At 35.7% G+C, this 15,402-nt stretch overlaps 1 protein-coding gene across 1 annotated transcript in view; it reads right to left on the bottom strand.

Moving 5' to 3' along the window:
• Positions 1–812: 812 nt before the first annotated feature.
• Positions 813–15,402, bottom strand: part of ELOVL4 (ELOVL fatty acid elongase 4) — a 32,304-nt gene continuing 17,714 nt past the window's right edge. Inside the window, exons 2-6 of the mRNA XM_046004187.1 lie at positions 10,374–10,561; positions 9,142–9,222; positions 7,671–7,842; positions 5,327–5,454; positions 813–2,888 (exon numbers count right to left, since the gene is read on the bottom strand). Of these exons, the coding sequence (XP_045860143.1) occupies positions 2,613–2,888; positions 5,327–5,454; positions 7,671–7,842; positions 9,142–9,222; positions 10,374–10,561 (845 nt within the window). The 3' untranslated portion in view covers positions 813–2,612. The remainder of the gene's footprint in view (positions 2,889–5,326; positions 5,455–7,670; positions 7,843–9,141; positions 9,223–10,373; positions 10,562–15,402) is intronic.

Genomic DNA, 15,402 nt, shown 5'->3' with positions numbered 1-15,402 from the left:
AAATGTGAATATAAAAGTCCATATGAAATATTTTTGAATACCCAGAAGTATGCAGAAAGAGAGAAAAAAAGAATGACTAAATTAATAATGCTAAAACTGAAACCAGTCATCATTCAGTATCCATCAGCAAAACAAAGTCAAGGGTAACACAGAAAAGAGAGAAAAGAAGAGATACAGTCATTGATGATTCTACTGGAAAATGCACTGTACATGCCTAAGGTATTTCTAGCCATTGAAAATATTTAATAAATTCCATTTTCTGTGTAAGAAAACATTTCTTTAGTTAGCGACAAAGTTTTACCAAAAGGAAGGATGCAGTCCTCTTCCACTGATTTTTAGGTATGAGGCATGCAACTCAGTGTGATGCCTGAGAAATTATGAAAGCTACCAGAACAGGTTGCATATCACAGCTTAGAGTCATGTTAGATAAAGAACTTAAAAAACTGTAGTAAGAGCTGAATAATCTAATGTAAGAACATAATACCTCCTCCACCTTATTTTTGGAACAAGAAAAACCCATAGCATTAAAAAGTGTTAAAGCTTACATTCGAAATGTCAAATGTAAGAGTAGTTTAGAAGAAAATTATATGCTTTATGTCTGGATCCAAAAGCTCTTCCAAAGGCAACTAATTTTTAAAGTAAAAATATGCCACCATAAAAAAAAATAAATAAGCTTTTCTCCAGGAATCTTCTAGTTACACTTCTTTTCTACAGTAGAAATTAGCAGCAGAAAAGATATTTGAATATTAACAACTGAATCAAATAAACATCTAGCAGATGACTTATGTAATAAACTGATTAACAAAAAAAAATCATTTTTCCCACAGCAGTTGTATATTTATTGTGCTGAAATCAGGTAGCAGGGAATGAATAGGTCTGGGGAACCAGTACAGAATGTTCACAAAGATTTACAGATCTCTAGTCATTACACACTGAGCAGCAAAGACAAAGGGGTCGAATCCTTTCAGGTCAAACCATTATAAGTGTTGCAAATATTCTGTATTTCTCGTGACTGCATGCCTTCAGGGGGAAAAGTGTGTAATTTTAATGCACAATAAATATTTTATAGTTAACAAAATATTCTAAAACAGTTTGTCTGCATAAACAGCATACATCCTGCACATGCAGTTTTGACATGTTGAGATACTTAGAAATAGTCATGCTTTTTTTTTTTTTTTTTGGTCACATGTTTTCTTTCTGTAATGATCCCTGGTCAACATCTCTCAACAATTTAACCTATGCAATAAGACAATGTACAAGTTCTCTTTGCTAGTATATTTCCAGTTGTTCATTTATATTACATGAAACACTTCATTTGTAAATAGTAAACTTCATTTTCTGGTTCTGACTACTCTGACTTTTATTCACTTTACTTCTTAACAATTAACACCTTGTAACAATCACACACTAAATTCAATGATCTTTAGCACCAAGGAGTCAAGAATATTGCACCAAAATGGGTTTACACTTCATGTCTAGTTAATAAATAAGATCCTCAATGTTGTCATAAGGAAAATAACACTTCAAAATTAAACACACTGAAAGAGAAGAATAGTTTCACAGAAAAGTTGGGTGTATGCTATTTGTAAAAAAAAAAAAGCAAAAAAATACTAGTGGATTTGAAAGTTAATATTAAAATTTACATTAAAGGACTCCTTGATTTTTTAATTAAAATTTATTTAATTTTCAATGTTCTTTCCAACAGAAGAGGTAGGTATATTTCCACATATGAAAAATCGGTAACAGCCACAAATCAAAACAAGGAAAGCCTGATAAAAATCAACATACTCTCTTCTAACAGCACATAAATGTAACTCTTTTATGATGTTACTAATAAAGACATGAGTTGTTTCATGTTCTAATCAGACAAACTTAATTTTCATAATATATTTCTGATAGCAATAGGAGTACTGAAAGGCTGCCTTTTCATCACAAAAATTGTTTCCTACAGTGATTTGTGCCACAAGTCATGGTGACTTTGGGTCGCTAGACAGGATTTTACTGTAATTCTTTCTTATTTTCACCAACACCATCATCATCGAGCCTCTAAGAATCTACAGAGATCATCAGATTTTTTTAAATTTAATTACAGCCAAAAGGGTATATTCAGACTAGAGGTGGAGAGATTTGACCATTCCAGTCAGCAAATGAATTCAAATGTGCAAATTTTAAAGTATCTACAGTTTCAGCTTTGGACCAGAAAATGTAACGTAACTGATTGTAATCAGTAGGTAATAGTAATTTAGCCAAAAAAATCATACTGTGTTTCTGTGATCATCAGACTGAAGAATGACTGTATATAAGATCCATGAAAAAATCTCATGCATTAGACAAATGGATGTGAACAGAGGGAGAGCCTCCAAAGTCACATAATCATTGCTTTGGTCTGGACAACATCAAGGCTAATAAAAAAAATGTTTAAAATAAAACTTCATAAATAAAACATCCGGGCATTGCATTTAACACTTTACTCTATCTAAAGATTACTAAGACATAGAGCACATTTGCCTTTTTCTCCCCACCCCAAACCCTCATTTGCTTCTGTTTTCCCTGAAATTTCATATGAAATGGGAGCTTCCTCACTGTCAACAACAGTTAAGGCCCAGTTCAATTTACTCTCCTTTTGCTTTTCCGTTTTTCAGCTTTTTTCCATTTTCTATCACTAGTTGTTTCTCTGATTTGCTCACACCATTTGCTGAAATACCATTCACAGCTGTTTTTCCAGTTTTTGCTTTCTTAGGCTCTTTGTATGTCCGAACATAGAAGTTAAGAAAGAGAAATATGAAGCTGATCGCGTAAGCAATGAGGGCCCAGTGCATCCATTTGGGGAAGGGACAATCCGTGTAAAGAGACAGCGCTGTGTGGCCAATGGTCACATGGAACTGAACCTGAAAAACAAAACAACAGTGTAGGAATAGTAAGTAACTTTCAACAAATCAGAATCTTCTATCCAGCTAAGATAGGCCTGAATCTTGCCACACAGTGCAAAGTTCAATGGACTCCAGCCTCCTCTCATCCATCAGGTGGCAGCTCAGATGTCATTCCCTCAGCAAAGGCTTCCTGCCTGCTAGGACGAAGCAACTCGATCCACCTGGCCCTCTCAATCCCATTAATGTGGGCTTCTATTTGGTGTGGGCTTTTTTCCTGAGAACAAAACTATCTGGACATCTGAACTTCTTGATTGTCCATCTTTCCAAGAGTATATAACTTCAGAGGGTATGATTCTGTGCTGTTCCCTGAGGAGTCCTTGGCACAGGGTCTGGATTCATAGAGTATTTGTTGGATAATGTTAAATGATGTTATTAGTAAGAGGGAATATCAGTCGCCTAAGAGAATAAACTAATAGTACCATATACTCTTTTTATTATTTGCTTTCCTCCCACATTTTAGACTGACTTCTTTCCACAAAACTATCAGCAGAATGGTACATATGCTTTTAAAAATGAGCCTATCAAAAGGATTCATTATTTATTTCTTACAAAATAGCACACAGGTAAAACTATTTGAGTTAACACTATCTTTGTGGCACCTGGGAGGCTCAGTCGGTTAAGCGTCTCTTGATTTCAGCTCAGACCATGATCTCATGGCTCATGGGACTGAGCCCCATTTCCATGCTCAGCCCAGAGTCTGCCTGAGATTCTCTCCTTCTCCCTCCCACCCACACCCCTGGCCCCAGGTATTCACTCTTTCTCCCTCTCTAAATGAATTAATGCTATCTACAAATTAAGATTTTTGGTAAAATTTAGTAGATATTTGAGAATAAGTGCAGAAAGACTCACTGTCCACTTTAAAAGTTTTTTAAAAGAAGAAAAACCAAAATTAAGATGCTTTGTAGTTCAGATAAGGCAAATCAGTTGAAATTTTAATATATCAATAAATGAGTGGTTCTCAATACAGGAATTATGAATTCCACGGTGTTAAACAAGGGTAACTTTTTACAAGAGTAAGTTACATGATTAACCGCTGTGAGAACTTCTGGCTTGGAAATATTCTACTCTTCATGAAACTAACATCCTATCTGGAATGGGCAACTGCGCTTTCTCTTTGAAGTATAGCATTATCCATATTAACTATTATATTAAATATTATTAAAATAATTTATTCTATGTAAGCCCCAAATTTAGATCAGACTAAAAAACTTTAAATTCTCCATGGCAAAATCCAGATTTTAAGAACTTTTGCTTTCACAATGGTTCTTAGAACCTAAATCACCAAAAGGATTATGTATATAGGTGTGACTAAGTATGGCCTCACTCAAGGAGACTCAAGTGAGGCCTCCAACAAAGTAGATACAAAGAGTTCAGATGACTTCTGTCATCTCTTCATTTTCTTGTGCCCATTTTCTAATTACTGAGAGAAATTAATTACACAAACTATATAAACAGCTTACACAAAAACTGGAGGAAGCTTCCTGTAGCATTTTAGTTCCAAATGAATCTTTCCCACCCAGCATTCCCCAAAAGTTGTGTTTCCTGTTTGGCCAGCCAGGTGTTTAGCAACTTAAAGCAGAGATGAATAATGTTTTCAAATGTGATTCCACTGATAAATTGTGCACATGCTATGATTACAGCAAATTATAATAAATTCCAAGGCTTGAAGAATAGCTACCAGGTTGGTTTAGGATTTCCAGTTTGATGAGTGGGCCAGTACCTTGCTTGAATATTTCACTGAGGTACCCAGATGCTATAAGAAGTCCCACTAGGAGTTATGTGCTGAAAATTATCTGTTCTAAAGGTTAGCATTTAAAAATTCTAGCTCTGTTCTCTAAGGACTATGTGTTAGAGAATTAAGAGGAGTTCTCTTGTCTCTGTTCCTTTCCTTTACCCCACCCACCCCTTCCTCGGTTGTCTGGCTTCTCTTCAACTTTTATATCCTGAAAGTATGGGATCTGTCAACAGGGACTGAAATAGAATAGAAAACAAAATTCAAGCAAAAGCAGGATAAAGAGAGGTTATAATAACATTTTAAGTCTTGAAAAATCAGCTGAGAGAGAACTTATTTTTTTTTGGTCATATATGAGTCTATGTACGTTATGGTGTACTTAGACCTTGACTCATCCATTTCACAGATATTTTTAAACAACATTTCTCTTAGACAAGAATTGTGTTTAGTCTTTTAAGAACATTAAAAAAAAATTAATGGCAGTGACAACTAGGTCTATGAACAAGAAGCTCAGAGCCAAGAAGCCTCAACTTCCACAGCTGGAGCACATAGAAAGTCAACTTTGTAACAGAAAAGTGTCAAGGATGACTTAGCCCTTTAAAATCAGCAAATTCAAATATATTCAGTGTTTGACCAGAAGAAACTTTAGAAGCATTTAACTCACCAGCTGCAACATGGTCAAGTATCTTTTCCACCAAAGATACTTCTGAATCCATGGGCCAAATGCAGTTAGCCCATAGTATGAGTACATTATCACGTGGATGAAGGAATTCAGCTGTGCTCCAAAAAATGCTTCAGAAAAACAGAGTTAGAAGATACAGAAACATTTAGTAGTCAATAAACCATCTGGACATAAAATAAATGAATCCATATTATTTTCTAACTTTTAATCTTGAGTACAGACTAGGGATAAAAATTGTAAAGTAGGAATAATGGAAAAGACTTCTCCTCAGATCAAGTTAGGTATTTTTACAGTTTAGACTCAGGCTTTTAGGATATAACTAAAAATGAGTGTTCTTCAAATGAAAAGAACTTTCACAGCAGCAAGTTTCCAAATGGAGTACCCCAGTGATTTAAGTATGCCATAATACAGAACTATTGTCTATATTATTTTTCATGCTATTATTCTTGGGGAAAAAAAATCATGGTACATATAATTGTTTAAATAGATATTTAATGGGGCAATGGGCTGGCTCAGTTGGAAGAGCATGGGACTCTTGATCTTGGTGGGGGGGTCATAAATTCAAGCCTCACATGGGGTATAGAGATTACTTACAAAAATAGTAATAAAGTAAAAAGGACCTTTTAAAAAAATGGATTTTTAAAGCCTCATTATTGCCTTCAGAGGGCATACCAACGTATCAACATACATATATCAACATAAACATATCAACAACAAAATATTATTTATTTCTTAGGTTTCTAAACAGTTTTAAATGAAAGTAGAAGGTAAACTGTACTACTATACTATAATGACCTGTACCCTGGGTCCACAATAGAAAAATAGTCTCTTTCTAGCTCAATGCATAAATCATCTTCAATTCAGGAATCTGAAAAGCTGCAGACTTATCTTGACCAAACTGTGAATTCAGATACTCTTTCACAAAGCTATTTACAGTTTCCTTTGAGTAAGAACCAATAGGTTCATTTAAGGCCCATTTTAGAGCAAGAGTGGGCTCTGGGCTTGGACTGGTGATGGAGGCTTCAAACTGAGAGTTAAAGTTTAGTATCCTTTGTCACTCTTTCTCTCTCTTTTTTTTTAAGTAGGCTCCACACCCAGTTTGGAATCCAATGCGGGACCTGAAATCATGACCCTAAGATCAAGACCTGAGCTAAGACCAAGAGTCAGATGCTTAGCAGACTGAGTCACCCAGGTGCCCCTAGCTCAGTATCCTTTGACTCAAAACTACTATAACTGCTCCCCATCAAAATATTAATTGCTACATTTAAGCTTAGTTTATGCTTATCTCTGAGGAAAATCTTTTGGTATTTAAGTACCCACAGATTAAAAGCCAAAACTTTACTTTCTTCAAATTTTTTTCTTCTTCATATTTCTTTAAAATGAAATTAACCCCAATGTTCATAGCAGCAATAGGCACAGTCACCAAACTGTGGAAAGAACCAAGATGCCCTTCAACGGACAAATAGATAAGGAAGATGTGGCCCATATATACTATGGAGTATTCTGCCTTCATCAGAAAGAATGAATACCCAACTTTTGTATCAACATGACAGGACTGGAAGAGATTATGCTGAGAGAAATAAGTCAAGCAAAGAGAGTCAATTATTACATGGTTTCGCTTATTTGTGGAGCATTAGGAATAATATGGAGGACATGAGAAATGGAGAGGAGAAGTGAGCTGGGGAAAACTGGAGGGGGAGACGAACCATGAGAGACTGTGGACTCTGAGAAACAATCTGAGGGTTTTGGAGGGGAGGAGGATGGGAGGCTGGGTGAACCTGGTGGTGGGTATTATAGAGGGCATGTATTACAAGGAGCACTGGGTGTGTTGCATAAACAATGAATTCTGGTACACTGAAAGGAAATTTAAAAAATAAATTTTTTTAAAAAGCTAGAAAAAAATAAAATTTTAAAAAATTTAGTCAGATTTCTTATAAAATTTTAGGCAAAACGATAGAAAAATCTTTGTTAAATGCACATTCTTGTTGCAGCTATGCAATAATCAGACAGAATTAATTGTGACCATACTTATTTAGTGATCCTAATGATCTTTTTTGGGATTATTCTGCTTCGGAAGAAAATTCTACACTGTCTGGTATCTAGAGGACACATTTCCAGATTTGCCACTGGATTACTATATAGCTTTAAATAAATTACTTCTCATCAAACAAATAAACAAACAAAAAAGAAAAAAATGAAATTAACAAAGAAACAATTAATCATGAAAGCAAGTTAAAGACCAAGTCAAATTTCCAGCTTCTCATTACTTTTCCACCCAACATATATACATAATTTAATGTATGCAGATATGTCCCAAAATGCTTACCTTGTCCCCCTGCCACCCACTTAATTCCAATCCACCACAATGTAAACATTGTACAGTGATGGTATACATGAAGGAAAGAGACTTGGTTGTTTTTCTTCCTCAGGATAAAAAACACGGTGTCCAAATACTCAACCCCTTTAGATACAAAGTACCACCACAGAGCAGCAGCTATCTGTAAAAAGAAAGGAAAAGCATTTTATAAATAGCAGAGTGACACTATCGTATGGTTTTCTATTTACTGTTAAGTTAGTCTAAGCAGTCTTTATTGCACAAAATGTAGAAGGCACAGAATTATTTTTGCCTAAGTGGGTGTGAAACCTAGGCATCTATCCATGGGGAAAAAATGGGAAAGGAGTCCCAAGTCCCAAGTGACAATGATTTAGAGAAAATGTTTAGTCTCTTACATAGCTAGATGTCATGAAGTACAAAACTTCTGAACATAGAGTTATAAACAACTTCACACTGCTGTTTTTCAGCATGGCAGAAAAACGGAGATATTTACTTTGTAAAAGTATTTCAGTTGGTCGTGCTTAGCCTACATTATATCTCAGATATTCTTGCAAGCATGTTTGTGTAGCAACTGGCCTCTGTTAGCTTCTGTCTCTCACTTTAACATGTGCAATAAAGTAAATACCTCATCACAGTACTTTGTATTAGGCAGTAAAATCTTTAAAGTGGTAAATTAAAACACACACACAAACATAACAAATATTTCCTAGGTCATAAATATAATCCTACTTACATGAATAAGTCTTTTCTTTTCCTGGGCTCTAATTAAGACACCAGATGGTACAGAAAGATTATGTTACAATGCTGAGATTAAGGATCCAAGGATCCAGTGAGAGGTGACCTCTATAAGTGTTTTAAAATATTTTACAAGAACCCTATCATAAAAGTAACCTAAACTCAACATTTTTTATGTTAAGTACTTTTATGATATATGTTCTATGTACAAACAACAAAGAAGACAGTATATAACTGAAATCTATTTATAAATCTTTGTATGTCAAGAGTGACTAGAAAGTAAAATACAACATTATATTACCTGGTTTATTTTTCTGCAAACATAATAAAAACTGAGTTTATACCTGTACATATAGTGAGTGCTATGCTTAACTTACTACACATTACATAGTTTGTAGAACATTTGTTTATCCTCAGACTCTTAACAAGAAATTAGACTCTCTTTATGAGTTTCTATTCTTGACCCAAAACACAAAAATCAAAAATATCGTCTTTACAGTAAACATGCATTCTAGTAATCCAACACATACTCACTCTCACACAATCATACAGGACACTATAGCTATGAAAACATTTTCAATTATGTACTTTTAAAGAAAAGCATAGCTTTCCTGACTTAACACAATCTTATACACTTTACACCATTTTACAGAAGCATGTTTTTCAGACTGGGGATTATAAAATTAAACCCACTTCTACTAATTAACGGTATCTTGAATGTACTTACCCTAACTTCATTAACATTATCAGAATAATCCACACTCTGGCAAATATAGCTGTATCCTGCATTATATGATCCCATGAATAACTGGAAAAAGGGGGAATAATATTTAAAATAAAGTTTTAGTAGATATGGAATTTAAAACACTAAATATAATATCCAACCTTTCAAATTATTTTAAAGAGCAATCTTGTCTAAAAAAATTGAAATGCATTGAACATTTAATGTGTTGGAGTGTCTAAAATTTGCTCTGTGTCAATTTATTCCAAATTAAAAATCACATGTAACTCTTGGACCGAGACTTCAACTCTTATCTACTTCATAATATTAAGAGAAGTTTTGATTAACCATGACTCAGATCTAACACTTGCATTGATTTCTATTCTTGATCCAGAGTGGTTTGCATCTAACAAACAAGATCAAAGTATCCAAATAAATTAAAGTTTTTATGAAGTTGGGATTCTATAGACTAAGTTGTCAGTTACAGATTTCTTTAAAGGAGAGTAGTGTTTATCTTCCTAGCACCACCATCCAGTTCTCTGGGTTCATACAGAATTTTAATGAGGAATCTCTTGGGAAACAAATTCCTTCTACTTGGGAAACAAATTCCTTCCACTCTTACAACTTAAAAAATGTCTATGTCAATCTAACCTTTAGGATTTCTTTTCAGAATGTCACAGAGAATTTGCTGGAGTCCAGAAAAGAACAAGATGATTAGCAGCAACAGTGTATTATAGTTAACCATTTTTGTTAAAATACAATGACATTATGTAGTAGGATTTAACTCAAAATCAGTATTTTATATCTGCAAATTGTGATCAGTTACCAAAGCTGAAACTGTTGAATAAGAATTATGAAAAAGAGCTACAACTATTTATGTGCCAAACACTATTAAAAAAAAATCACTTATCTCTGATCTAGAAGGCAGGTATTTATCCCCAGTTTACAGATGGGGGAAAATAAGTCTCAGAAAAGTTAAATAACTTCTACTGTCAGTTAATAATGGTTATTTTGGAATCTAGTGTGTCTGCTTCAACACTGCATTTTAAACAACTGTCCTATACTTTCCATATGCTTCATATTTTTGTTATCTAAACATGAAAAATTTTAATAAAGTGAAATTTACTTTCAGAGTAGCCAACAGTTATCTTGGGATACAATATACAATGATGGCTTTACATATTCTAATTTCTTTTCAATAACCCTGAGGAACAATAAGGTGATTTTAGTAAACCTACCTCTCTGAAGATAAAAAAGTTAAGCAAAACCATTCCAAAATTATAAATAATGAGCACTAAGCGCATCTGGAAAGGTTCGCGGTCCTTCATCCATTTTGGACCCAGCCACACGAACAGGAGATAAAGAGTACTTATACAAAGTGTAGGCAATGGAGACTGCATCAGAGGCCAATTCTCCACACGTTTATCTAGAGAACAAAATAACATTAAATTCATTAAACAATAAATTTGTTTGGAATGAACTTGTTAGGAATTATAATATTTCAACTTAGTTTTTTTTCCTAATTTGACCAAATGCGGGTCAGTTTTTCTTGAGTCACAACAAAAATAAATGGCATTAAAACTAAAGAAGTTCTTTCCATAGTCTGGCTATTGTAGACATTGCTGCTATAAACATTCGGGTACACGTGCCCCTTCGGATCACTATGTTTGTATCTTTAGGGTAAATACCCAGTAGTGCAATTGCTGGGTCATAGGGTAGTTCTATAAAACAACCTGAGGGTTTTGAAGGGTCAGGGGTGGGAGGTTGGGGCAACCTGAGGGTTTTGAAGGGTCAGGGGTGGGAGGTTGGGGGAACAGGTGGTGGGTAATGGGGAGGGCACGTTTTGCATGGAGCACTGGGTGTTGTGCAAAAAGAATGAATACTGTTACGCTGAAAAAATAAATAAAATGGGGAAAAAAAAAAACTAAAGAAGTGAGACCAATTCTTGTGAGTAGCTTTTGAAAATAATGTTTTACTACATATAGCACACATTAAGTTTTATAGAGACCTAGAAAACAAAGCCCAGAAATAAGACCTGCTAGAAATATAGGGCAAGCTGGGCATGAAAAGTTGATCTATCAAAGTCTATGAAAGACTTCATAGACAGAAAATAAATATTTTAAGGAGAAACTTGTCTTTCATATTAAACACGTGAAATGTATCAGTACAATTTGGAAGCTGTGTCCTCCTTGCCAAAAGCAGGAAAAGAATAGAAAACTGAAGAGGTAGAGCAATGGAAGCCATTCCCTGGAATATTTTTGGATACTGAGGACAAGAGCAGAGTTATATTTGGGGGAAAAAATTAGGGGGATTAGAGTTCTATGATTTCTTTACAAGGAAATCACCATATTCAAGACATTTTCCTTTTTCTTTGACAACATGAGCCTATTTTGCTATGAATATAACCAACTTATGTGCTTTTCTTTAAAGCTATAAGCATTTACATCAAGTATGTGTAAATATTTCATTTAAAATGAGTCAACTGTCCCTAATATTCAAATATGCAATCCTGAATCAATTTTATAATTAGAGTTCTGCCACAAATAACATTTCTAAGAAAAGAGTGGTAATGAAATATATGGCTAACAAAAATTTATTTTCTAATACATTATAAAAAGATACTAAAATTTATATTTCTAAAACCTAAACAGCATTTTATAGGTTGTGAATCTAATATCTAGTTTATGCTTAGTAATACAAAAACATTTCTATGTTCTATGCTGAGGAAAAGAATACATTTTTAAAACAGCAACAACAAAAAATCCTACCTTTCAGTTAGTTCCTAAGACCTAGCTAGCCTAAATGAATTAAACTTAATTGCTCATTACAATGTCGCAGCATCTAAACTGTTAGCTTTACTAAAACTATATATGCAAAATAGCTCTGGATTAGATAATCAGGTTTCAAATATCTTACTTAAAATTAGTCTGTTTCTACATACTACTGATAGAAAATAAAATAAAGGGAAAGAAACAAATGGAACAATGTGAAAGGAAACAAGAAGTGACATAACTATGGTTTCTATGAAATAAAAGTTGTTAGAAAGATGCACTAGTGACTTGAAAGAAGAACACATATGAAAACAAGAAAAACAAAAGCTGGGTGCCTGGGTGGCTCAGTGGGTTAAGCCGCTGCCTTCGGCTCAGGTCATGATCTCAGGGTCCTGGGATCGAGTCCCGCATTGGGCTCTCTGCTCGGCAGGGAGCCTGCTTCCCTCTCTCTCTCTCTCTGCCTGCCTCTCTATCTACTTGTGATCTCTATCAAAAAAATAAATAAAATCTTTACAAAAAAGAAAAACAAAAGCTAATTTTCTTTCAGAGTTTACAGGAGAGGCTATCTATCTATATTCATGGAAATTATGGTTCTGTTACTCCAATCAAAACATATTCCAGAATTAAAAATAAATGAAAACACAAGACAAGAGAGGATAATCCTCTTATGAGAGGGTGTGGCTTAAAAGATAAGTGGCTGACTTCTATTGAAAGCATTGTATCACTATGGTCTTACTACTGATTGTTTTTCTTCATTATCATATTATCCCGCTATGTATCTCTCTATGACAAAGCCTCCCTTAAAACATGGAGTATTTATCTACTTACATATTTATTTTCTATAGGAAAAATACTTAAGACAAACGCCTAACTTTACTTACTTCAGGAACTAGAGAAGGAGTAGCTGTGGCTTCCTATTCCTATCCAGAAACTAGAGGGTAGACACTGTTTTTTCCACGCTCTTTGATACAAAGAGCAAAGGAATCTGCTATAGGAATATCCCATGTGACAAAGAAAGGAATATAAATTTAACAGTAAGGAGATTCTAATTTCTAATATTACGGATTAGATCACACTTCTTTTAAAAGAAAAGATTTATTCTCCACATGCAAGCTGGTGCAACCACTCTGGAAAACAGCATGGAGGTTCCTCAAAATGTTGAAAATAGAACTACCCTATGACCCAGCAATTGCACTACTGGGTATTTACCCTAAAGATACAAACATAGTGATCCAAAGGGGCACGTGTACCCGAATGTTTATAACAGCAATGTCTACAATAGCCAAACTATGAAAAGAACCTAGATGTCCATCAACAGATGAATGGATCAAGAAGATGTGGTATATATACACAATGGAATACTATGCAGCCATCAAAAGAAATGAAATCTTGCCATTTGCGACGACGTGGATGGAACTAGAGCGTATCATGCTTAGTGAAATAAGTCAATCGGAGAAAGACAACTATCATATGATCTCCCTGATATGAGGACATGGAGAAGCAACATGGGGGGTTAGGGGGATAGGAGAAGAATAAATGAAACAAGATGGGATTGGGAGGGAGACAAACCATCAATGACTCTTAATCTCACAAAACAAACTGGGGGTTGCTGGGGGGAGGTGGGATTGGGAGAGGGGGAGTGCTATCGTGAGTGCTGTGAAGTGTGTAAACCTGGCGATTCACAGACCTGTACCCCTGGAGATAAAAATACATTATATGTTTATTAAAAAAAAAAAATTTGGAAGGGGAGGCGAACCATAAGAGACTATGGACTCTGAAAAACAACCTGAGGGTTTTGAAGGGTCAGGGGTGGGAGGCTGGGGGAACAGGTGGAGGGCACGTTTTGCATGGAGCACTGGGTGTTGTGCAAAAACAATGAATACTGTTACGCTGAAAAAATAAATAAAATGGAAAAAAAAAAGAAAAGAAAAGATTTATTAAGGGGCAACTGGGTGGCTTAGTCATTAAACGTCTGCCTTTGGCTCAGGTCATGATCCCAGGGTCCTGGGATCGAGCACCCCATCGGCCTCCCTGCTCGGCGGGAAGCCTGCTTCTCCCTCTTCCACTCCCCCTGCTTGTGTTCCCTCTCTCACTTTGTCTCTCTTTGTCATATAAATAAATAAAATCTTTTTTTTTTAAGATTTTATTTATTTGACAGACAGAGATCACAAGTAGGCAGAGAGGCAAGCAGAGAGAGAGAGAGGAGGAAGCAGGCTCCCTGCTGAGCACAGAGCCCGATGCGGGGCTCGATCCCAGGACTCTGGGATCATGACCTGAGCCGAAGGCAGAGGCTTTAACCCACTGAGCCACCCAGGCGCCCCAATAAATAAAATCTTTTTTAAAAATTTATTTATTATAGAGAGAAAGGAGAGAGCACGTGCATGAGTGGAGGAAGAGGCAGAGGGCAGAGAGAGAATCTTCAAGCAGATGCCCCGCTGAGCACAGAGCAACGTGGGGCTCGATTCCAGGACGCTGAGATCATGACCTGAGCCAAAATCAAGAGTTGGCTGCTCAACCCACTGAGCTGCCCACCCAGGCGCCCCAATCCTATCACTCTTAATCACACACAGGATTCCTGCTGACTTCAAAGTAAGTTCTGAACAACAAGTAGAAAAAAATTGAGAGAAACAGGTTCAAAAATTTTCCCCAAATCAAGAATAAATAAAAATGCTCATTCTTTTTGATGTATAGTGTGGTTAACCCATGCCATTCTCTCCTTCAACAGTGAAGTTTAGAGAGAGAACTAAGAAAGACAATGAGAGGAAGAGACATGAGTAAGAAGCTGAAGATCTGACTGACAATGTGAAACAATAACAGAGGCCAATAGAAGAATAAAAAGGTAGAGGGAAGTAGATAAGAAATAACAGAGATATTAGAAAAGGCATTCTAGACTCTATCAGTAAACAGATGGCCTGAGTTTTACTATCAGCTCTGCTACTGCACATAGGGCTTAAAGGGCACAATCTGTCTTAGATCCCTTCACTTGTAAAACCTGCTCAAGAGAAGGGGAACGAGTTAGTGTTTCTCCAACTCGCATGAGAAAAAGAATCACAGGGGAGGGGGGTATAGTCAAAATGCAGGTTCTGACTCAGTAAGTCTGGGGTGAAGCCCATTTTTAGGAAGATTCTGCATTTTCTAGGAAGCTCCAACTGATGCTATGTCAATATTCCATGGACCACCCTCTAAGTAGCAAGAAACTAGATAATCCTTTAGGACTTTTTTTTTAACTTCTGAAAATCATTACTTTTAAACATGATAATTAGGAAGAAGAATGGAATTGAAGATGAGGAAAACTGGATCCAAAAAATGGGTAATTTTCATTGGGCAGGGGGCCCATTGTGCTCGCAAGTTCCTGCACATTTCTGTTCCACTTCAGCACTCATCACACATTACGTACTTGAAATTACATGTAATCTCCCTGAAGGCAGGGGCTGGGTCTCTTGTTCATGTACTGCAAGGCTTAGCGGGGTGCCTAAACAACATGTATTTGATGAAT

This window comes from Meles meles, chromosome 5, assembly GCF_922984935.1.
Source record: "Meles meles chromosome 5, mMelMel3.1 paternal haplotype, whole genome shotgun sequence".
Lineage (NCBI taxonomy): Eukaryota > Metazoa > Chordata > Mammalia > Carnivora > Mustelidae > Meles > Meles meles.
This window is presented reverse-complemented; position numbering and strand designations above follow the sequence as displayed.